Source organism: Puma concolor, chromosome B2 (genome assembly GCF_028749965.1).
Source record: "Puma concolor isolate L17-30 chromosome B2, mPumCon1.1.hap2, whole genome shotgun sequence".
Lineage (NCBI taxonomy): Eukaryota > Metazoa > Chordata > Mammalia > Carnivora > Felidae > Puma > Puma concolor.
In genome coordinates, this window is record NC_141671.1 from 38,000,405 (window position 1) to 38,025,996 (window position 25,592).

Consider the following 25,592-nt stretch of genomic DNA (forward strand, 5'->3'; position numbering starts at 1 on the left):
GCATAATCACCGCATGGTACTTCTTAACATGGATGGACCATGTTTTATTGAACTTTACTTGTGATTTTTATAGTCATTGCTGGCTTTGGGATGTTTTGTTTTTGTTTTAATCAGTTGTCAGATCTTCCAGTTTTCATTTTGGACTGATCTGCTCTACAGTCAAAGACTGACTCTAACACCTAATTAAAACCGACACCAGCCACACCATGTCAGGGAGTTATAAGGAAAACAGAAACGTACTGGAAAGGGCAGGGGGGGTAGACTTTGAAAAGAAGTCCATTTTCTTCAGAGTCTTTCTGTTCTCTGTATTACCAGTCATAGGTTTCTGAGCAAACAAATTCAACAGAAAACAATTAATATTCTCAAGTGAAACACTAAGTAGCTTCAGAAAAGTGTAAAGGTCATAGGGGCACCTGGATGGCTCAGTGGGTGGAGCCTGCGACTCCTGATCCCAGAGTGGTGAGTTCCAACTACACATTTGGCGCAGAGATTATTACTTAAAAGAAAGAAATCTCAGAAAGGAAGAAAGAAAAAAGGAAAGAAGGAAAGAAAAGGCCATAGAAAACTTCATTTTATACATTTAAGCATTTCCATGGCAGTCCTCTCAAAGCATACCTTGGAATCCTCCCAAGCCCGCACCCCGCTCAATCTCCCGCTCTAGGTGGCTGCCCTTCAGTGACCCAGTGACCCTGGCCACTCCACGATGTTTCACTTCTCCAGCTCCGAAGGCGGGGCGGGGTGGGGGTGGGGTGCGTGTCCCGTGCAGAACAGCACGCGCGCGGGGGCGGGCCTCCCCCGCAGCCTGTGCTCCCGCACCCGGCACCGCGCGGGGAGCAGCGCCCAGCACAGCCCACGCGGGGCGCCCCAGAGCGAACCGGTGCCGGACGCCCAACGGCCGCACCTCGGTGGCCGCGGAGCCGGGAGCAGCTCCCCCGGCGCACCCCGGCCTCCTCGCCGACCTGGGCGAGCTGCGGGCGGCGGCAGGTGAGTGCGCGGCGGGGGCTCGACGGGGACGCGACGAGCTTCTGTCCCTAGCCCTCCCTTCTCGGGATGCGAAGGCCCGCTTTCCTCCCTAGGTGGGGATCACAGTCGGTGCTGGAATTCAGTTTCTCACCTCCCAGCTAGTCCTCTCGACCAGCCCAGCTAACACCCTACTGCACAACCCCAGCTCAGTCATCGCCTTTTGTAAATCCCAGTCTCTTCATTCCCCCTGCTAAGAGTTCAAAACTAAGGCAGACGAAATACCTATCCCTCCAGCTTATTTTCTCTACCTCCCTTTTCCTCTCTCCCCTGCACCCCGAAAGTCTCCTCACTGAGTGTCCCACTTTTCCCAAGCAAGCTCTCCCTTTTCCTGCTTTGGTGCATTTGCACCCTGTTATCCCCCCACCTGCAGCCTGGAATAAATACTCCCCTAGTCCATGTTCTCATGACAGCTCTTCTTCAGACCCAACTCAAATGTCTTGTCTGTCAGGTTGTTTTCCAGAAGTTTCTCTTTTATGTCAGTCTCTCTCAGCCCTTTGCTAATTCACCTTTTCTTGACACTGACCATCCAGTGTATGCTTAACGGTCTGTCCCCCCAACTTGTTTGTTTTGCTCCAGAAGAGGCCTCTTAGTTTTTTTTTTAAATGTTTTTATTTATTTTTAAGAGAGAGAGACACACAGAGTACAAGCAGGGGAGGGGCAGAGAGAGAGGGAGACACAGAATCTGAAGCAGGCTCCAGGCTCTGAGCTGTCAGCACAGAGCCTGATGTGGGGCTCAAACCCACAAACTGTGAGATCATAACCTCAGCTGAAGTCAGAGCCACCCAGATGCCCCGGGGTCTCTTAATTTTATATGTAGCTACAGCCGCCAAGCACACAGAAGACCCTCCACAATCAGGAATCAACTAATGCAAGAAGGGATAGGGTTACAGAAATGGGTGCAAGAAGAAGGAATGTGGTTGAAGTGGCTGTAGGCTTCGCTCCCTGGTGTGTCATTTGTTCACTTCAGTCTTCCTATGCGTGGAGAAGTCCACTGTCCTAGCTGCTCCTGAAAATGAGCAGGGATGACTTTGTGCAGGTGCAATGAACCTTCAAATTGAACTTAAGGAGAAGGACTGGTGGAAATTGAGAATGATTGCAAGTGGCATCAAGTTGTCTGTGGAGGGGAAAGAGATGAATAGGTGTTTATCCTGAATTCACTCTGCTCGATGGCTAGCCAAGTATGAATACTTGCGTCTTTATTGCATAAGTAATCTTGCCAAATCCTAAAATCCATAGGGAATTTTAGGTTCTAAATGTTAATGGTGCAGGGGACAATAAAAACACGTGTCATGTGTTGTTGTATATGATACATACACATAAAAGTAAAATAGGCACATGATTCTATTTTTTAAAAAATCATACAGAAAGTTATAAAATTGGAAAGTACAACTCTTCCTCTACTTCCCCCTCCATCTTTCTCTCTCAAGGGGATCGCTGGTGATAACTTTTGTGTATCTTTCCTGGAAAGCTTTTAACATGTTTTATCAAATCTAAACTATTACTGATCATAATTTTATGCAGTTACATAAATGAAAATTACATAGTTATGTAACTGCATGAAGGAAAACATGTGATGAAAGAAAAAATGTTGCCAATTAAACCTTTTAAAAAATGTGCATCTTAGAAAAGATGAAATAGCATATATACGCATTTATATATACACTTATAAAAATGTATACAGTTGGTACTGTTATGTAGTGTACTTTGCTTTGCTTTTTTTCTTTCATATAAATAATCCGTGTTGGAGATCTTTCTACATCTGTAGATGTAGTTCTACTTCATTCTTTTTATTTCTAGTGTCTGTATTAAAATTTTATTGAACAGGATACTATTATCAAGCTCCAACTTGTCTGTGCACCCACCCAATGAGCAGTAAGCCAATGCCTGAGGCACGAGTTCTGAAGCAAAGAAAGCTTTATGATCAGAAGGACAGAACCAAGGAGAAGGCAAGGGTCATTCCCAAAGCTGCTTCCCCCTGCTAAGCGTTGGGACAGCTTCTGTACATGAGAGGAAGCTAAGGGGTTTCTTGAAACCTTAAGGGAGGGGGCCTTGAAACAATCTGGAGGTAAGCATTCTTCCCACAATGAGGAGCTATTTGGCACCTAGTAGAATCAGATATGTCAAGACAAATGTTACTGTCTGGTTTCCCATTAGGTTTCTACAACCAGTGGGTAACCGGGGAGTAGGGGGTAAAGAAGCAATTAATGATTGATCGTGCCTGAGGTTAAGAGGTGCATAAAACATAAGTAGAGAACCAATCAGTACGTGGAGCTAAGTTAATGCAGTTAATACAACTATAGTTCTGTTTATGCTTTCAAAACAAGTCCAGGAACCAAGCATTTGGCCTTAGTACTGCAGTTCAATTAATGGGTTCTCCCCCTACCTCTTCTTTCCTTCCTTCCTTCCTTCCTTCCTTCCTTCCTTCCTTCCTTCCTTCCTTCCTCCCTTCCTCCCTTCCTCCCTCCCTTCCTCTTTCTCTTTCTTTTTTTGTAATTGGTTACCACTTATTGAGCACCTACTATATTTAACATCTTTTTAAAAATTGAAGTATAATTAGGGGCGCCTGGGTGGCGCAGTCGGTTAAGCGTCCGGCTTCAGCCAGGTCACGGTCTCGCGGTCCGTGAGTTCGAGCCCCGCGTCAGGCTCTGGGCTGATGGCTCAGAGCCTGGAGCCTGTTTCCGATTCTATGTCTCCCTCTCTCTGCCCCTCCCCCGTTCATGCTCTGTCTCTCTCTGTCCCAAAAATTAAACGTTGAAAAAAAAATTGAAGTATAGTGTTATATTCCTTTTAGGTATACAATGGGTCCTTTAGAAGGGACATTTTTTGGATGTTTCCAGGAAGTATGTTTGTTTTTGCACTTGTTTTTGCTGTTACAAACATGTTGCAGTGAACAATCAACCTTCTCTGTATATATACATACATACATACATACATACATACAAATTGGATATAATGTGAATAATATAGTAAGCTAATTCATGTTTACTAAGATTTTCCCATTTCAACTATGTACTCTGTTCAAACTTTTGGTACAGTTTTTAGGAATTCTAAATAAAGTAGTTGTATACATTTCCTAACCTAAAATTAAATGGTTGCATCAGTCTTTGGAAGTGGTAAGCTGGTATTTTATTTTCAGAGTTTATTACATGCCCAGTACGATTTGGCATTTGAAAGCCATGTAGAAAATGCATCTTAAATTATTTTGTTAAGAGGAAGAATTCTATACTTCCCCTAGGCAAGATCTCCCCACGTGGGCTGTGGTTTATTTATTTATTGGGCAATTTATTTATTTATTTTGAGTGTCTTAGATGATGAGGGAGCGTGGGGCGAGCTGAGGGCAAAAGTACAGGCTAAAAGCACCTCCTCCCTGCCCCCAGGTGGGATATGTGAGATATTCCTCGGACACTCCTGGCTGCTCAAGAACAGGGGAAAGGAAAGAAAGCAAATGGGTGACTGAGAAATCACAGGTATGCAGGACAGGAGTCTCCTTCAGTTTACAGATAACTCAGTGAACTGCAAGAAAAAGGCAATCTTATCCATACCGTAATCTCCAGAAACCTATAGACTCCATTTCCCAGAGCCCTAATATCACCCTCATCAAGATGTAACGGGGTTTAAGTGCTTGCCATGGTGATGTGGGAAACAAAGGCAAATGAGAAATGAAATTCCCTTACTGCTTATAGCCCATTTACAAGTCCTTGAAACAGGCCGAGTGACCTTCCTCTAGGAGCCCAGTTGCCTCGATTGCAAAATGGAATCTTGGCTTATTATTATCCTGATCCTTCCTCCCACCCCCAAGATCCTGTGAGTCTACTAAAACACATAAAAATTCCTTTGCAAGCCTTCTTTACTTTAACCCCCAAGTATATGTTGGCAATTATTCTGCAAGCATATGGCCCCTGATATCCATCTAATAGTCTCATGACTGAGGTTTTACTAAGGAATATAATAAATGACATTTTCCTAACAACAGCTAGCCCCTCAAGGTCCTGGAAACTTTGCTTCCAAAATTCCTTAGAGACTTAAGCTGTCCCTGACCCCCTCCCAACCTGAAGGTTTATAATCAGTCACTCTTCACAGCCCCAGTGCAACTCTTTCTGCTCATGGGTCCTGTCCCTGTGCTTTAATAAAATCGTCTTTTTTGCACCAAAGACATTTTCAAGAATTCTTTCTTGGCCACTGGCTCTAAACCCCAATATCACCCCAAACCCCATGGTTAGATATGTGATTTATTTTAAAAATATTAAAACATAACAAATTATTTAGAATTTATTTATTTCTCAGTCACAATAGTGATTAATACCTGGTTATCAGTTTCTTTATATTCAGTGTTTGTTCATAGACTATTAACCATAAACACTCTTTAATGTTTACAGAATAAGAGCTTATCCTGCCCTTAGCTTGAAATATTGAGGCACTTGGCTGGCTCAGTCAGTGGAGCATTTGACTCTTGATCTTGGGGTTGTGGGTTCAAGCTCCACACTGAGTATAGAGATTGCTTAAAAATAAAATCTTAAAAGGGGCTCCTGTGTCGCTCAGTTGGTTAAGCGTCCACCTTTGGCTCAGGTCATGATCTCACGGTTTGTGAGTTGGAGCCCCGAATCAGGCTCTGTGCTGACAGCTTAGAGGCCTGAAGCTTTGGATTCTATGTCTCCCTCTCGCTGCCCCTCCCCTGCTCACACTCTATCTCTCTTTCTCTCAAAATAAATAAATATTAAAAAAAATAAAAAATAAAATCTTAAAAAATATATGCAGGTACATAGATATCAGCACTTAGTAGAGCACAAGTTAAACTCTTTCATGAAACATGTAAGTATTCTAATGTTTCAGAAATTAAATGCTTTTTATTTCTCCTTAAACAGCTTCACCTAAGTTCCAAGGAAACTGAGGTAAGACGACACACATGGAGGTGGAAAGTGTTTATATGTTATAGTGAAATGTTTACCTGAATTGAAGCTATAGATTGCATTTATTAGATTAGCATATGAGCAGAGTCAGTCAAAATGGATTTTTTCTGTGTATCTTATGATAAACTTGATGAATTTTTTATGAGATTTTCAGAACTACTTAGGAGTGCTAGAAAAAAATCACTGGCAAAACTAAGCCAATTTGAGGGCACCTGGATGGCTCAGTCAGTTGGGTGTCCAACTTCAGCTCAGGTCATGTTCTCATGGTTCATGGATTCAAGCCCCACGTTGGGCTCTGTGCTGACAGCTCAGAACCTGGAGCCTGCTTCAGATTCTGCGTCTCCATTTCTCTCTGCTCCCTCCTGCACTCACATTCTGTCTCTCAAAAATAAAATAAACATTAAAAAAGTTGAAAAAAAAAAAGAACTGACACAGATCTGTGCTTAAAAAAAAACATGTTTTATCATTCGTTATTTACTTATTTTAATTGATTCTGAATCCTTGCTGTTTGTAGTCATTTGGAAGAATAAATATAATATGACATCATTCTAAGCTTTTTTTCCCCTACTAACTTCTCCCTTTTTTGACCTCTTCATAGCCTTTCCTGTCTTTACCTCTTTACTTTTCTCTCTAGGTTTTTTCCCTCTCTTCTTATTGAATCCAACTTAGTCTTCAAATGCAACTTATGCTCAAATCCTCCATGAAATCCTCTTTGTCTATTTTGTTGACACTAATTCTTCCCTTCTCTGAATTATTTTCCAGTAGAACTCTGCAGTTTCACACTCTTGACTAATTTGCGAAGATTCTCTCTCCAATAGCATTGTGAATCCTTGAGGACAAAAGTCTCCTTGTTTTCTGCCTCCCAGAGTGAGTATTGTGGCCCTGGGCACATAGTAGTTACACCATTTTGCATGGCGGCTGGAGCTGTGGCACAGGAACAGGGGAGAAGCTTTCATTTTTTTCTTCCCTTTCATACTTGTTTTCAATGAAATTTCCTTCTCTAAGGCTAGGGATTCAGCCTGACCTTAGTAACCATAGGTACTCTTTAACCCGACTGGTGATATTCAGGACTAAATGAAGCATTTTTAGCTTTAATATTCTTTCTTTGCAAGATCACAAATAGCTATTTGAGTAAGGGGTGGGGGAAACTGGTGCCTACAGAGGGTTAACAGTCATCTGTGCCTAAACTAATTCTATCTCTTTTTTACCTTTCTTATTTAGTATTAAAATGCCTTCTTTTTTCCCCTGGTGGGTTTGAGGGGAAATTTTCCAAACTAAAGCCTCCTGACAGATGGTCAATAAATTGGTCATTTCCTTACTGCAGTGTTTATCGTTTTTTTTAAATAGCATTTTATTTGTTTTTTTTAACAATTTTTTACTTCATTATTATTATTTTTTTAATGTTTATTAGTTTTGAGAGAGAGAAAGAGAGACAGCAAGCAAGGGAGGGGTGGAGAGAGAGACACACACAGAATCAGAAGCAGGCTCCAGGCTCTGAGCTGTCAGCACAGAGCCCAATGGGGGGCTTGAGCTCACAGACCACGCCTGAGATCATGAGCTGAGAGGCTGAAGTTAGCCTCTTAACCGCCTGAGCCACCCGGGCACCCTGTTAACAGTTTTTTTAAGTTTATTTATTTATTTTAAGTGAGAGAACGAGAGCAGGGGAGGGGCAGACAGAGTGGGAGAGAGAGAGAATCTCAAGCAGGCTCCAACAGTGTGGAGCCCCTATGCAGGGCTCAAACTCGCTAACTGTGAGAACATGATCACAGCTGAAATCAGGAGCCGGTAGCTTAATGGATTGAACCACTGAGGCTCCCCTAAAAACAGCATTTTAAAATTGAGTTATAAGCTTATTTCACATAACATAAAGTTCACCATGTTAAGGCATAGCCTTCAATGGTTTTTATTATATTCACTGTGTTGTGCAACCATAAATAATCGCTATCTAATCCCAGAGCATTTCTATTATCCAAAAAAGACACTCAGGCCTATTAGCCATTAGGCCCAGTTCTTCCTTCCCTATCCCCTGGCAACCTCTGATATACTTTCTGTCTCTATAGATTTGCCTTTTCTGGATATTTCATATAAAAAGATTCATACAATATGTGGCCTTTTGTGTTTGGCTTCTTTCACTTAGTGTGGTGTTTTCAAGGTTCATCCCTGCTCTAGCATGTAACAGTCCTTCATGCCTTCTTATGACAGAATAATATTCCATTATAAGGTATGCCACATTTCAAGGTATGCCATGAACATTTACCTACAGATTTTTGTGTGAACAGATGTTATCAATTCTCTTGCGTGGAATTGGTAAAATTCTACCCTGGACTGGAATTACTGGCTCATGTGGTCATTCTGTGATTAGGTTTTTGAGAAACTAACTGCCAACCTGTTTTCCTCAGAGACTGTACTATTTTACATTCCCACCAGCAATGGATGCAGATTTACAGTTCTCTACAACCTTCTCTACACTTTTTATTGTCTTAAAAAAATTTTTTTAGGGGCACCTGGGTGGCTCAGTCATTCTTGATTTTGGCTCAGGTCATGGTCTCATGGTTCATGAGTTCAATCAAGGCCTGCATCAAGCTCTCTGCTGTCAGCACAGAGCCTGCTTCATATCCTCTTTCCCCCCCCCCCCCCCGCCTCTCTGCCCCTCCCCAGCCTTCGCGTGCACACACACATGCTTGCTCTGTCTCAAAAATAAATAGACAATACAAAAATTTTTAAAAGATGTATAGCCATCCTAGTGGGTGTAAAGTGCCATCTCCTGGTGGTTTTGATCTGCATTGTCTTAGTTGAGCATTGAGTGTTTTTCCATGTGCTTGTTGGTCATGTGTTATATATATATAAATATATGTATTTATCAAGCATTGTTATACATCTCCCCAACCATAGAACTTGGCATTTAATTGTTGACAATTAATATGACTTCCCCAGTCTTCTCCATGGAACTCATATGTACCCTACCAAGACTTACCTTAAATGACAGCTCCTCCTTAGAGATTTCCTTCTTGAGTTTTCTCCTCTGATGCTACAGATTCTCGTGCACACCTTGGCTCACTGTAATGAAACTTTAAGGGTTGGTATGTTTGCTTCCTTCGTTAGGCTGTGAGCACTCAGCCAATGACTAGAGGTGAGAGAACAGTGCTTTTTTTCAGAAACTGCCAGAGCTGCTGTGACCTCAGGCAACGCCCAGGGCAAAGGCAATGGAAGAAAACTGGAGAGATTGGAACTGAGTCAGGAAAGCCATGGAGGACACAAGAGTTTGTATTTGGCACCCGGAAGTAGGGCAGTGATATGATATGATCTGATATTTAGAAAGATCATTTTTGTCTGTGTGATTGGGTAAGACCTATGACTTCTGTGGGTCTTAGTTTCATTAGCAGTAAAAAGGGAGAGCTGAACTATATACTTTCTAAGGTTTTTTTTTTCTAGTTCTGAAATTATGTGCCATGAATCTCAGAAATCTGGACTCCTCAGGGAATGAACTGTGTTGGATAATAACGTTTTCTGAAAATTTGATCTGTGCCAACCCTTAAAAAAAAATAGTGGCCATTTTTAGATGAAAAAAATCATTAAGATTAATTGAATACTTCCCTGACTTCTTAAACATACTATCATGATTTAATTTTCACCTTTCCTTGATGACTTAAATAATAGTGACTCTATAGTGGTATAAATAATGGTGGTTCTAGAAAGAGCACTGGTTGCCTACAGAGAATCTCTCTAGTGCTAGTGAGCTTAGTCAGTGTATGTGTTTTACCATTATATTGAAATTTAAGTAAATTTTGCTTTGGTTTCAGAAACTAGACAACCATGCCTGACAATATCCTTTGAGAATGGGCATGATTCTCCTACTGAGTAAAGTGAATTGTTTTGCAGAATTCAAAAGCATAAATTAGAACAGAGTGACAAGCAGTTGATATGACTTCCCTAGTATGTATCATTATACTTGTTCTTGAGCTACTATAGATAGTACAATTAACTCCTCTAGGCCAAGATAATGCAAACACAACTCCTGGGTATTTTTTTTAGGTTCATTTATTTATTTTGAGAGAGATCGAGAGAGCGAGGGAGGGGCAGATAGAGTTGGAGAGAGAATCCCAAGCAGGCTCTGTGCTGTCGGCATGGAGCCTGACATGGGACTTGATCCTATGAACCGTGAGATGGTGACCTGAACCAAAATTGAGAGTGGGACGGACCCTTAACTGACCAAGCCACCCAGGGGCCCCACAACTCCTGGGTATTGCAGATCATTATGTGCAAAAATAACTCAGAGATGTTTACTTAGTTACTTTCCAAGCAAATGTACTCACATGTGAAGAAAGTATACATTAGATTGTGGTCAAGGAACAAAGACAAAACCTGGAATTTATAAAGGAGAGAGGAGAGAGGTTTATAAAAGAGAGAGGAAAGGGGGATGAGAAAAAAAAAGTCTGCAGTTGGTTTGGGAACAGTTGTTCTTTTTTGCATGTCTTGGCCACGAGTGCTTAGCTGGCAGCAAAAAGGTAGGTCAGTTGGGGTATTTCTGTTCTTGAGTAGGCCAATTTAGGATATCAAAGAAAACCATTTCAGCTGTTTATAGGATCTTTGGAAAAGCTGGAGGGGGCAGCTGTGGGGTGCAGGTTACAGGCTGTCTCTGTCTTATGGAGGGCTGCTCATGTCCCTCCACAAGAAGGACCGGCTTACTTAGGCCAGGTGTGCACCAGTGTCCTCAGAATTTCTCATTAAAAAGCCTCTTTCTCTGTCTTCTTTTGAAGTCTCTGCTTTGGAATTTTATGTTGTTGTGTTCTTCAAGTGTTTACTATTACCCTGGCTTCTGGATCTTAGCCATATCCTGAAAACTTGTTTATTTCGATGGAAGTTTGATTATTGTCCTATAATGTGGTTTCTTTCTCTATAACTGACATTTTCTCCTGTTCCACTGGTGTCTCCTAATTTTCCTGCTTAATGTGCTCATGATAACTTCTGTATTCCTGTATATAGAGCTTTTCTGATTGAGTAGGTCAGATTTATACTTTATATGATACCATTGCTTTAATAAATAGCCACAGTCACATTTTAGGGGGATGCTGTTATAAACAAAAAGTCCATTGGAGTAAGCTGGGAGCTGGAAGTATAGTGGCTTTTCATTGGCTGAGTTGTGACAGCCTGTCATTGCCTGGGCTATTGCTGGGGGAAGGGAAAGTCTTTCATAAATCCTGCGGGATAGGAAAGTAGTATCCATGTACAAGGTCAGGCTCTTGCTATTTGGTCTGCAATTCACAACCAGTGGTAGGGCTGGTAGGATGTGAGAGCTTCCCCCTGCTGGCCTTCCGAAAACATACTAAATGAGGTTTCCTTTTATTAATTTTCACACTGCTAAGAGGAGGTTTTATGCTTTCTGGCGGTTCTTGGATATGCGTATGTAGATGAGATGGCTGGACGGTTGAGTGATTAGTGAATTGTGTCACGGAGTTCCTCCATGCAAGGAATATTTCCGTCCGTGTGGTTCTTTGCCTTGTCTCTCGGACAAGTCAGTATCTCAGCTCTAATGCTGTGGCTTTCAATCGTTTTTCAGCCCTTAACTTACATACCTGAGGACAGGTACCTTCCCATCAGGTGCAGTAATTACTATGACAGGGATGGGATGTGTGTGGAGTGGCAGTCCCCTAGAGGCATATCATAGTCAGGAGGAGCTCTTATAGTTTCAAAAGGGCCCTAGGTATATGTGTACTGTCCCTCGTTAAAAAATCATTCTCTAGTCCTGTGAGCTTAGCTTCTTCAGTTAATGTAGGAAGGGAGAAATAGATGATTTTGCTACCTGTCCAGGCTCAAGGGGAGGAATAAATTAACACAGAACATTCCATTTTTTGTACAGTTTTACAAGAAAACATTGTATAATTCTAGGTTTTGAAGATTCAGGTGCCCGGTGGGAGGAAAACACGGCCAACATGAGCTCTGAAGAAGGTGGTCCACCCTCTTGGCAAGAAGCTCCTCCCTCTTCTGGAGAGACAGCACCCCCTGGTTCAGAAGGTACCGCCCCTCCGGGAGATGAGGCTCCGCCCCCTCCAGGAGAAGAGGCCCCTCCTCCTTTGGACGACGAGGCTCCGCTCTCTGTGACAGGGGCAGCCTCCACGGTAGAAACTGGCTCTCTTTCTGAAAGAGATCCTGCTCTTTCTGGAAGTGATTTTCTGAACGTCCCTGCTTCTGAGCATGATGAGCAAGGTGGATATAGAGTTCGACCTAAGTCTGCAGTACGACTGGGCCAATCCCTGCTTTCTGAAGTGCTTTCCCAGTCTTCCCGAAAATCATCCCGATATCATCGAAGCATGAGCGGCATTCCAAATCTCCAGGAAACATTAAAAGAGAGACAGGTTTTGCTTATAATAAGATTTTTCAAGTGTCACTTTTATGTCACACTAATTTTTTTGGTGGTCTTTTCCCATAATTAACAATTTTTCCCTGTGGTTTTCATTCTTTAGGCAAGATTTAGAGAAGCAAGGGAAAATCGGAAAACGAAAATTGACCCTTCATACAAATATATATTTGAAATTCTAGCGGAGAAGCTTGGCCTGGACTTGGTAACCATTGAAGAATTAATTTTGGACTGTCCATCTGTGAGTTTAAATCTTACTAGTTTTTAATTGCTCTTTGACGACTGATTGTTTTAAGAGGCTGGGGTCATTGTCATGAACAACAGAACATTTAAAAAGGGAAGGTTGAAATTTTACCAATTAGGGGAGTTTTATATGACTTAAAGCCAGTTGAATCATATTTCTAGTTAGGTCTACTATTGAGTAGGAAACGAAGAGAAAAGTTAGCAATTCGAATTTGGCTAAAATTTGAACTCAAAATGCCCTTAAAAGTTAGAGGGATAGTCAAGCACAGATAGAGTTAACTAGTTTAAAGGCACAGGTCAGGGGCCCCTGGGTGCCTCAGTAGGTTAAGCATCCAACTCTTGATTTCAGCTCAGGTCATGATCTCACAGTTTGTGAGTTCAAGCCCTGCATAGGGCTCTGTGCTCACAGTGTGTGGAGCCTGCTTGGGATTCTCTCTCCCTCTCTTTCTCTCTAATGAAAGCACAGGTTGTATAAACTACATACGCAAATAATTTGGATAGAAAAACAAACTGGGCACATATGAACTAGGGAACGGTGACTTTTGCATGAGCTTTGTAGAAAACAAAGAGGTGATTACCATGTGTCTCAGCATGTCAGAGACAGTCCTAGATTATGCCTACTTTCCTGGCAAAATTATTAACAGTCCCTCCTTTCATTCCTAAAAAGTCCCAGTTTTGGCTAATGAATTTCTGTGGTCACCCTAATTAGAGTAATATATGATAAGCTGTGACTTTCGTAGAAGCTATCGGAAGCAGTATCACTGCTTCCTTTCAGATAGCTGTGGCTCTATATTAATTTTCAAAAAAAATTACTACAAGTTGCCTGAGCTCTTTACCACCTCTTGGAGTGGACTGGCCTGGAGCCCCAGCAAGACCAGAGAGCAGGTACATACTGGTGGTGAGCTGGTTGTCCCACTGAATGCACTGATGAGAGAGTAGGGTAGGGGGGCAGTGTTGTGGTGAGGTTGTCATCGTTGGCTTCCCTACCCCCTGCTTTTATAGGGACCAGTGAACTTGGGCAAAACTCTTTAGCTTGCTCTAGGAGCCAAGATTCTGGGGAATGGTGCCTAGAGGAGTCTCTCCCTTGCTTGATGCAAGGTGTTGCCAAGTTCTGGAAAGTTGTCTGCCTTTCACTTCTTTCAGGACCCTTATAAAAGTTGAGAACTAGCAGCCCTCTGATAGCATGAGTGGGATTGCTCAATTTCCTGTTCCCTTAGTGTGTTATGGTGATCTGGGAATGTGATTGATGCACAGAGATCAATAATCTGAGCTATTTTAATGGCTAAAGATAGAAAAATGCATGGGGATGTGCACATAAAAGAAGAGGTGCCACAGAAAGCAACTGAAATAGAGCATAGTTTCTCAGGTTGCTGAAATTCTCTGCAGGAATGTACAGGTGTGGTCAAGGATGGCTTCATGGGCATGTGGACTGTGCAATCAAACAGGCCCCTGGGCTGAAGGGCCCCGTACTTGGCTTAATGATCTCCTGTCACCACCTTGAAATTCTTTAAAAAACTTTTTTTAAGCTTTTAAATTCCAGTATAGTTAACATACAGTGTTATGTTAATTTCAGGTGTACAACGTCATGATTCTACGATTCTATACATCATCCATTGCTCATCATGATCAGTGTACTCTTTAATCCCCATCACCTATTTCACCCATTGCCCCCGCCCCATGCACCTCCCCTCTGGTAACCATCAATTTATTCTCTATAGTTATGAGTCTGTTTCTTGGTTTGTGTGTCTCTCTCTGTCTTCTTTTGTCCTTTGTATATTTGTTTTGTTTCTTAACTTTCACATATGAATGAAAACATATTTATCTTTCTCTGACTAGCTGATTTTGCCTAGCATTATACTCTTCAGCTCCATGCATGTTGTTGCAAATGGTGAGATTTCATTCTTTTTTATGGCTGAGTAATATTCCATTGTGTATATATACCACATCTCCTTTATCCATTCATCTATTGATGGACATTTGGGCTGCTTCCATAATTTGGCTATTGCAAATAATGGTGCAATAAACATAGAGGGTCATGTATTCCTTTGAATTAATGTTTTTGTGTCTCTTCAGTAAATACCCAGTAGTGTGATTACTGAATCATAGGGTAGTTCTATTTTGACTATTTTAACTTTTTGAGGAAACTCCATACTGTTTTCCACAGTGTCTGTACCAGTTCGCATTCTCACCAGGGTTCCTTTCTCTCCACACCCATGCCAACACTTGTTTCTTATGTTTTTTTATTTTAGTCATTCTGACAGGTGTGAGGTGATATCTCATTATAGTTTTGATTTTCATTTTCCTGTTGATGAATGATATTGAGCATTTTTTCATGTGTCTGTTGGCCATCTGTATATCTTCTTTGGGGAAATGTCTGTTCATGTCTTCTGTCCATTTTGAATTGGATTATTTTGGTTTCTTTATGTTTAGTTGTATAAGTTATTTATATGTTTTGGATACTAATCCTTTATCAGATATATCATTTACACATACCTTAACCCATTCAGTAGGTTCTCTTTTAGTTTCGTTGATTGTTTCCTTTGCTTTGCAGATTTTTGTTTTGATGTAGTCTAAATAGTATATTTTTGCTTTTGTTTCCCTTGCCTCAGGAGACATATCTACAAAAAATGTTGCTATGATTGATGTCAGAGAAATCACTGCCTGTGCTCTCATTTATGATTCTGTTTTTGTTTTTTAAAAAAAATTTTTTTTTGTGAGAGTTTGTGAAAGTGGGGGAGGGGCAGAGAGGAAGTGGGGGACAGAGACGCTGAAGTGGGCTCTGTGCTGACAGCAGAGAGCCCGATGCAGGGCTCAAACTCACAAACCATGAGATCACGACTGAGCCAAAGTTGGATGCTCAACCGACTGAGCCACCCAGTCGCCCCTCATCTGGGATTTTTATGGCTTCAGGTCTCACATTTAGGCCTTAAATTCACTTTGAGTTTATTTTTGTATATTCTGTAAGTTTCATTCTGTCCAGTTTCATTCTGTCCAGATTTCCCAGCACCATTTGTTGAAGAGACTGTCTTTTTCCCATTGCATATTCTTGCCTCTTTTGTTGAAGACTAATTGACCATATCCACCTTGAAATTCTTTTTTTTTTTTTTACTTTATTTTAATCCCAGTTAATATATAGTGTATTATTAGATTCTGCTGTATAATATAGTGATTCAACTTCCATACAAAACTCAGTGCTCATCGCAAGTGCATTCCTTAATCCTTGTCACCTATTTAACTCATAACCCCCAACCATCTCCCCTTTGGTAATCATTAGTGTGTTCTCTATAGTTAAGTCTGTTTCTTGGTTTGCCTTGTTTTTTTTCTATTTGCTCATTTGTTTTATTTCTCAAATTTCACATGTGAGTGAAATCATACAATATTTGTCTTTCTCTGACTGACTTATTTCACTTACAATAATACTCTAGTTCCATCCATGTCATTGCAAATGGCAAGATTTCATTCTTTTTTATTTTTTATGAGTAATTTTCATATATGTATCTTAAATTTTCATATATATATATATGTATATATATGGAAAATGATGAGGTATATATATACCTAGGATTAGTTATCATATCTAGGATTAGGGTTTGGTTTAGGACCAGAATAAGGGTTAGGGCCAGTGTGATTTTACGTGCCTATTATCTTGCAGTTCAGAGATATCTCCAGAGGGATAAGTTTAGGGTTAGGGTTAGGTGTTAGGGGCTAGGGTATATGGTTGGGTTATGATTAGGTTTTCACTTAAAGTAATGCTTTCTAGCTACATCTATGTTGTTGCAAATGGGAAGATTTCGTTCTTTTTCATTGCTTTGTAATATTTCATTATAGATGTATGCCAATTCTTTTTTCTTTTTTTTTTTTTTTTTTTTTACCCTTCGATGTTGAATTAGGGTTAGTTTGGGGCTAGGATAAGAATTAGGGTTATGGCTAGGGCCAGTGTAAGGGTATGTGCCTGTTATCCTGCTGTTCAGAGACTTCTCTACAGGGATAAGTTTAGGGTTAAGGTTATGGTTATAGTTCGGGTGAGGGGTTAGTGGTTCACAGTTAGGGGTTAGGGTTAGGCTTAGGGTTAGGATTAGGTTCGAGCTAGGGTTAGGGTGAGGGTGAGGGTATGTGCCTCATATCCTGAAGTTAAGAGACCTCCCTAGAGGTTAGGTTTAGGGTTAGAGGTAGGCTTAGAGGTAGAGTTTAGGGGTTACCAGTAGAGGTAGGGGTAGGGGTAGGTTTAGGGTCAGGGTTAAGGCTAGGGTCAGGGTTAGGGTTTGTGCTTGGCATCCTGCTGTCCAGAGACCTTTCTAGAAAATGAAACCTCAGACTCCTGGTGGGTTGAGAATAAATTTGGCAACCATCCAATGAGCTGTGATAAAGCAGGAATTTGGTGCTCTAAATACTTTTTTTAAATTAAGTTTTATTTAAATTCTGGTTAGTTTACAGTGTAATATTAGTTTCAGGTATAGAATTTAGTGCATCAACACTCCCATACAGTACCTGATGGTCATCACAATAAATGCACTCCTTAATCCTCACCACCTATTTAACCTATCTCCCCAGTTACCTCCCCTCTGGTAACCATCCATTGTTCTCTATAGTTAACAGTCTTAAAATTTCTTAATTTTTTTAATATTCATTTTATTATTAGAGAGACAGAGAATAGGGGAGGAGGGCAGAGGGAGAGAAAGAGAGAATCCCAGGCAGGCTCCATGCTCGTCACAGAGCCTGATGCAGGGCTTGATTCCTTGACTTGGAATCATGACCTGAGTTTGACATTCAAGTGACTGAGCCACCCAGGTGCACCAAACCTTAATTTCTTAACAAATGTTCCTGCATTTTCATTTTGCACTGGCCCCACACATTCTGTAGCCTGTTCTTGCTGTGGATGATACCACTTGTACAGCAAGATAGGTAATCAAACTTGTTTCACCTGAAAATTTCTAGGCCGTAAATTTGGTTAATCCCACAATTGGAATCCCAGAAGCTCTGTAAAAGATTTAGGCATATACATTGGCGCTGGCTAGTAATGTCGGAGAAGGACAGCTGCTAGGACTACATCGAGATGGGTGCCTGTGGAGCTGGTCATCTCACTTTTAAATATTTGCCAGCTGGCTTTCTGGGCTGATAGTCTATGTATGGAAGAAGTCTTTCTCACTGGGTAGGCTCTTGGCCAGGAAGTGAGAGTATCATAAGCCTGCAAACCTTTTCATTTGTCATTCCTGGACAGTGTCTTGTATTTTGGGTCTGTGTGGTTAGGTTCTTCCTTTGAGGCCACCATGGACCAGGTTAGACACTGGTTAGGCTGCCCATCTAGGAAATCTAGGGAAACCTAGATCTTAAGGGAAGAATCAAACCAGGAAAAGTGTTTCAGTAAGAGTTGTTTATTAGTTGCAAAGCCACGGTGGAGTGGAGATAGTACAGCCAGGGGGGAAACCAATCTCTAAATCTGGGAGAGATAAGAATGCTTATTTGGTCAAACGGATCAAGAAAGTACCTATAGTGAATTGGCATCAAGATTGGTGGACAGGTGAGTAAGAAGATGGAACCAGGAACGAGGGGTAGAATGGTTTGGTGTAGTGGTTTAGGAAACTGGGTATATGAAAAGGTTTTCCTTTTATGTGAAACCTGGTGTAACAATGAAGCCTGAAAGCAGCTCATTAAAGTCCCCACAAAGGGTGACGGTGAGAGTGTGATGGTTATTTTGTTTGCCTTCAGATCTATTGCCCACCCTTCACCACCCTACTCTGTGGCCCAGAAAGCTGACCTCTCGAGAACCCATCACCTGGGCTCCTTTGCTCTCCGGCTTCCATGTGACTCAGTCACTAGGAAGCACCAGCAGGAGATTAGAGGGCTGATGGGGAGAGAAGTCTTATTTCTGCCTGTTTGGCTATTTTTCTGGCTACAGTCATATCCTCTTACTAGAGTCCTTCCCAAACAGATCTTCTCCCACAGCTCTGTGTCCACTTGCATCCAGATACACCATTCACCCAGTCATCACACTTTCAGGCCTTGGTACTTCTTTTTCCTTTGTTGATAGTCCTGTTGTTGCTGCTCGTGCCACAGCTTCCCTTAACCCTGCTCTGGCCTCTGGCAGTAGCCTCTTTATCATAAAGTTTCTTCCAAACCCCTTTGTTGAGACTTCTTTTCTTACCAGGACCCTGATCAATGAGGTTTCTACCAGTGAGGTTTCTACCACATTGGTATTCATGCTCTTGCTGCTCCCTTCATTCAGCACTGCTCAGGATAATCACAGACTATCTTGCTTTGCTGGCTTACATGACAGAGTCAAGGCAACAGCATTGTGGTTCTGTGGATGGAGCGCAGCTCTGGTTGCCCAAGGCTGGCACCCAATTCCAGGTTTCTGAACTTGCAGTTATGTGTCTTTGGGTTTTTCACTCAAATTCTTTTTAGCTTTGGTTTTTGTCTTCTGCAAGAGCAGCATAATAATGCCACCCTTAGTTAGTGCAAGGCTGTGGTGAAGCTCAGATGAAATATTTATAAAATGGATAAGTGAATTTTTAATTTGCAATTGTGATTTCAGCCCATGACAGCATTCACTCTGCTGGTCTCAGAATACAGTATGTCTAAAAACCAAGAATTTGTCGCATTTGATATTTTGATGCCTTTTTATCATAAGTATGAGCTCTACTTTTGAGAATTTGGATGCTTTCAAATCTGATGGGTCATAAAATCAGATAGAGCAAGAAAGAATTTATGGAACTTGGCAAGGATAGCTGTGCTGACAGTTTTCGTATCTTTCGGATTGTAATTATGCAAGAGTCAAGCTGATATGTGAGATGGAAGAATAGAAAATGAAGGGCTAGAATTTTGTACATCTCTGTGGCTCTGTTTCATTTCCTAGGGCGGTGGTTCCCAAACGTGGTCCCAGAACCAGCAGCATCAACATCACCTGGACCTTTTTAGAAATGCAAGTCCTCAGGGTTAGCAGTCTGTATTTTTTTTTTTTTTTTTTTTTTTTGAGGGAGAGAGACAGAGCAAGCAGGGGAGGGGCAGAGAAAGAAGGAGACACAGAATCTGAAGCAGGCTCCAGGCTCTGAGCTGTCAGCACAGAGACTAACATGGGGCCCGAACTCACGAACCATGAGATCATGACCTGAGCTGAAGTTGGACTCTTAACCCACTGAGCCACCCAGGGGCCCTGCAGCATTCTGTGTCTTTTAAAAGCTCCCTAGGTTCTTCTCTGGTGCACACTAATGTTTGAGAACCATTGTCCTAGGGGTAGAGGCTTTGCGAGATCTGGGATACCTCCCACACATGGTCAATAAGTGAAAAGAAACCCACTGCCCAAGAGAGACACTTATGTATGTAATCAATGGACTAGGTGAAGTGGGTTGAGTAACTTTGTATTTCCCAATTGATGTGTGAGGGTTTTTGTTTACATGACCTATTTAGTTTTCCACTTACATAGATGTTACGCTGACTTAAAAGTAATTAAATACGAGCTTCATGCTCATAAATATGGGACACTCTCATTATAATAATTTGTTTTTACACTAGTTTGGCTACAGTATGGGTCAAATTACAAGTGCTGAAAACATAATTACTCCAATAATTGGTCAAAAAAACCAATTTTGGTCACCGAGTTAGTTAATAAGGCAAGTTTTCTGTTTCCCAAGTCAGCTTTTAAGAGTAGTTTGTTTTAATCATAGTTCTTTATATTTACCTGAAGTTGGACTCATTCATTTACTCCTGTAAGATTCTGTGAGGCAGGGTCAGGTAAGTGGTTGCCTACTTATATTTGTAGATCATTAATGGGGTTCAGAAATAGAATCTACCATATATCTCGTGGTAATTTTGGAGTTAAATTAGTTTGAATTCTAATCCTGATTCTGATGTACCTGTCACTCACTATGTATCTCGAGTAAAATTTTTGAGCTTCTTTTTGTTTTTTTCAGTCTGCAAAATGATGAGGATGAAGGTATGTAAAATGCCTAGCCCAGGGCTTGGTTCATTTTTTTGTAGTTCTCTAGTCACGTATTGATCATCATTTTCTCTTCTATTTAACAGCTGGACGCATTTGCTCAATTTTTTATGAAAGATGGTTGTAAGACATTGAAATTTTTGTACCAAGAAGGAGATGTCCCTGGTATTGGTAAGGATGTTTTACAGGGGCAATGTGCTGGGTGTTAATTAATGTTAAAGTGTAGCATATCTTTTCTCTTATGCATAGACAATCCTTTATTCATATAGAAAATTTACCGGAAGTTCATGTGTGGAAAACAGAGTGTCTTAAAAAAAATTTTTTTTTAACGTTTATTTTTGAGACAGAGAGAGAGCATGAACGGGGGAGGGTCAGAGAGAGAGGGAGAGACAGAATCCAAAACAGGCTCCAGGTTCTGAGCTGTCCGCACAGAGCCCGACGTGGGGCTTGAACTCATGAACCACGAGATCATGACCTGAGCTGAAGTAGGACGCTTAACCGACTGAGCCACCCAGGTGCCCCAAAGTGTCTTAAAAACAATACATTTTCAGTCCAAATATGTACTTCAGGCATTAGTATAATGATTTAAGGAGAAAATATACTTCTAGAAGCCACTGGTATCTCCTGGGGTACACATTTTCACTAGAATTTAATTGCATTCTCCCTCAAACAGGTGGAGCCATTTTGCACACAGGTTTTCAGATAACTAGTAATAGTTGTGAAATCACATGAGAACTCAGCAGCTGTCCCTGGGGTCCTGGGTCAGCATCTTGTGTCTGCTGCAGCTGTCACAATATCTGGCTTCCCTTACTATTCACAGTATTCCTGAAATAATTAACCCTTCATCAGGATGTGAAACTGTTGTGTTAATAACTAGGGCCATCCTTTTGGTCTTAGACTACTTATCTTTGAAATCCTGTGGATTGTCCCTTCTATTGGTTCTTTCTTACTTTTCTCCTCTGCTGCCTTTAGGTGAGGCTCATGTCTCATGCCTGCCCTAGTATTCCAGATTGAAAACCAGTATCTCTGAAACCAGATTCCCTCTCTGAAGTTCACACTACTTATTCCTTTAGAAGTAAACCTTTTATTCCATTCTATCTATCTATCTATCTATCTATCATCTAGATATATAGATATGAATATATATGTATGTATAATTTGTAAAATGTATAAGCGAATTTTTAATTTGCAATTATGATTACAGCCCATGATAGCATTCACTCTGCTGGCCTCAGAGTGTGAGCAGGGGAGGGGCAGAGGAAGAGGGAGACACAGATCTGAAGCAGGCTCCCCTTTATCAGGAAAGCCTAACTTTATCTTATGTCTTATCAGCCAGAACTGTGTTACACTACAACCATAGGATTAGGGAGGTTGAGAAAGCAGTTGTCTCTTTGGGAATGTATACATTGCTAAAGGAAACAGTGGGTTTTCTTATCAAGGAAGGAGGGGAGGGAGGTTATTAGGGGTAGAGTACCAACCTTCATGAATGAGCAATTGAGCTCTTCCATTGCTACATACTGTGTATCAGGGTTCTTTGGTTGCAGGCTGTAGAAATAGACTCAAGCATATATAAGCAAAAAAAAAAAAAAAAGTTTGCTTTTTCACAAAATTTAGAACTAGTTGAACCACTAGGCCTTGGGAAGGACAAGAACAGAGCATTTACACAGATTTCAGGGCAATTTCTTTAGGATTCATCACTGTATTGACGTTTCTCAAATCCCCTTTTACCTTTGGTGTCTCCAATCAGAATTTATATTCTTGCAGAGAGTTTAATTTATCTGGTTTGCATTTGCCCCACAGGGCTCTGACACTGGTGTCTTCCAGAATCACAGGACAGAAAGAATCCCCCACACCCAAAGGAGGGAAGGCTGGGAAGAAAAACGATTTTCATGGTTTTGAGAAAAATTTAAAATTTCTTTTATATCACATTCTAAATTTGGTTGTTGTTGTAAATAGGAAGACTGTTGATTTTGCTTTTCCATATTACAACCAAGCACTGTCAACAATAGCCATATTATGGACAGAGCCCAAATGTCCATTGATTGATGAATGGATAAAGAAAATGTTATGTGTGTGTGTGTGTGTGTGTGTGTGTGTGTATATATGTATATATATATATATATACATATATATACATACACATATATACATATATATACATATATATATGTAATGGAATATAACTTGGCAATCAATAAGAATGAACTCTTGCCATTTGCAACAGTGTGGATGGAACTAGAATGTATTATGCTAAGTGAAATAAGTCAATTAGAGAAAGACAAATATACAATTTCACTCATATGTAGGATTTAAGAAACAAAACAGATGAACATAGGGGAATGGAGGGAAAAATAAAGTAAGATAAAAACAGAGAGGGAGGCTAACTATAAGAGACTCTAAACTATAGAAAACAAACAGTGTTGATGGAGGGGAGGTAGGTGGGGGGATGGGCTAAATGGGGGGATGGGCACTAGAGAAGGGTGCTCATGTTAGAGATGAGCATTGGGTGTTGTATGTAAGTGATGAATCACTAAATTCTACTCCTGAAACCAATACTATACTATATGTTAACTAACTTGAATCTAAATAAAAAATAAGTAAAATAAAAATTACAACCAACCATCTAACAAAATTATTATATTTTTAATGGTTTTTAAAATTAAATGATTCTTGGGCACCTGGGTGGCTCAGTCAGTTAAGCGTCCGACTTCAGCTCAGGTCACGATCTCGCGGTCCGTGAGTTCGAGCTCCGCGTCGGGCTCTGGGCTGATGGCTCAGAGCCTGGAGCCTGTTTCCGATTCTGTGTCTCCCTCTCTCTCTGCCCCTCCCCCATTCATGCTCTGTCTTTCTCTGTCCCAAAAATAAATAAACGTTAAAAAAAAAAATAAAACAATAAAATTAAATGATTCTCATCCAAACCAGGTCAAGGAAGAATTTAACATAATTTGGGTGCTATGAGTGTAGTTAGTAGGGGACTAAATCTTCTCTGCGGAGTCAGTGAAGGCTTCCAAGAGCTAGTGTTTCAGCTGAGATTTGAAAGGTGAGTAGGAATAGAGAGGCAGAGGGTTGGAGATGGGATAGAATAGTTTGTGTGAAGACTTTGAAGGGAGAAAAGTGCAGAGCTCAGGGAAAGAAAACTGAGGAGGCTGCACTTTAAGAATTTCAATTATTGATATCTTTTCGTAGACAAAAAAACCATTATTCCACAATCATATCAAAAATTGCTTACGGTAAAGTAAAGCAAGAAACCACAGTGTATGATCCATGGTAATTTGTCACATTTGATCAGTTATGTGATCATACACTAAGTTCTTGATTTTTGTTTTCAGAATGTGGTCGAACTATTGCTGGAGCAACCAAAGGGGCAAAAATGATGAGATTGTATATAGACAACGCAGCCCCTGAGAAACTAAAAGGATTGTGTATATTTTTTGTTCGCTGTCACAATGATATTGCTATAAATGTTAAAAATATTCATGAGGTATGTTTACATCTTTTCCAAATATATGGTTAAATGTTGTTTTCCAGCTTAATTGATATGTAACCGACATGGAATATTGTGTAAGTTTAAGCTGTATAACATGTTGATTTAATACACTTATCTTTTGTGAACTGATCACCACTGTAGCATTAGCTAATGCTCCATCATCTCACATAATTAGCTTTTTTTGTTTTTGTTTTTGGTGATGACATTTAAGATGAACTGTCTTAGCCACATTCAAGTATATATTACAGTATTAACTGTAATCACCATGCTGTACATTAGATCCCCCAAACTTATTCATCTTATAACTGGAAGTTTGTATCCTTTGACAAACATTTCCTGGATTTCCCCTACCCCACAGCCCTTGGTAATCAACATTCTACTCTCTGTTTCTATAAGGTCAACTTTTTTAGATTCCACATATAAGTCTGATTGTATAGTATTTATCTTTCTCTGTCAGGCTTATCTCACTTAGCATAATGACCTCAGATCCATCCATGTTGTCTTACAGGCAGGATTTCGTTCCTTCTCATGGCTAAATAATTCTCTCTCCCTGTCCCTCTCCCCATCCCCCAAACTCCAAAAAATTTTTTTTAATTAAAAAAATAAAACATAGGGGAAAAGTTCCTTGACATTGGTCTTGACAATGGTTTTTTGGTTATGTCTCCAAAAGCACAAGCAACAAGAGCAAAAATTAATAAGCAGCTACATCAAACTAAACAGTTTCAACACAGCAAAAAAAAAAGTTAATAAAATGAGAAGGCAACCTATGGAATGGGAGAAAATATTTGCAAACCATCTACTTCATTAGGGGTTAATATAAAATATATATAGAGAATTTGTGCAACTCAATAGCAAACAAACAAATAATCCAATTAAAACATGGGCAGAGGAACTGAATTGACATTTTTTCAGAGTCATCCAAATAACTAACAGGTACATGAAAAGATGCTCAAAGTCAATAATCATCAGGGAAATTAAAATCAAAACCACAATGAGATATCACCTCATACCCATTAGAATGGTTATCACCAAAAAGACAAGAGATAGGGACACCTGGCTGGTTCAGTCAGGGGAGCATGGGACTCTTGATCTCAGGGTCATGAGTTTGAGCCCCAGGTTGAGTGTAGGAATTACTTAAATAAGTAAATAAACTTAAAAAAAAAAAAAGACAAGAGATAAGTGTTGGTGAGAATGTGGAGAAAAGGGAACCCTCATGCACTATTGGTGGGATGTAAATTGGTACAGCCACTATGGAAAAAAGTATGGAGGTTTCTCAAAAAATTAAAAATGGAACTGCCATATGATCCAGAAATCCTACTTCTGGATATATATCTAGAGGAAATGAAATAAGGGTTTCAAAGAGATATCTTCATCTCCAGGTTCATTGCAGCATTATTCACAATAAGCAAGATATAGAAGCAACCTAAGTGTACAACTGTGGATAAGTGGATAAGGAAGGTACGATATATATATACACAATGGAACATATATCATGTCCAGTGTGGAGCCTGATATGGGGCTCAATCCCACAACCATGAGATCATGACCTGAGCTGAAATCAAGTGTCAGACACTTAACTGACTGAGCCATCCAGGCACTCCCCTATGTTTATTTCTAGGAGTTTTATGGCTTCAGGTATTATGG

General features: G+C 40.6%; 1 protein-coding gene across 4 annotated transcripts in view; it reads left to right on the top strand.

The window, feature by feature from the left end:
* The first annotated feature begins 776 nt into the window (after nucleotides 1-776).
* Nucleotides 777-25,592, top strand: part of DNAH8 (dynein axonemal heavy chain 8) — a 347,525-nt gene continuing 322,709 nt past the window's right edge. For 3 of the 4 annotated variants that reach the window (XM_086706753.1, XM_086706756.1, XM_086706755.1), the window contains exons 1-6: nucleotides 777-984; nucleotides 6,693-6,797; nucleotides 11,817-12,283; nucleotides 12,392-12,526; nucleotides 20,548-20,632; nucleotides 23,791-23,942. In XM_086706753.1, the coding sequence (XP_086562879.1) occupies nucleotides 11,861-12,283; nucleotides 12,392-12,526; nucleotides 20,548-20,632; nucleotides 23,791-23,942 (795 nt within the window). In that variant the 5' untranslated portion in view covers nucleotides 777-984; nucleotides 6,693-6,797; nucleotides 11,817-11,860. The remainder of the gene's footprint in view (nucleotides 985-6,692; nucleotides 6,798-11,816; nucleotides 12,284-12,391; nucleotides 12,527-20,547; nucleotides 20,633-23,790; nucleotides 23,943-25,592) is intronic. The other variant, XM_086706754.1, reaches the window with a different exon arrangement.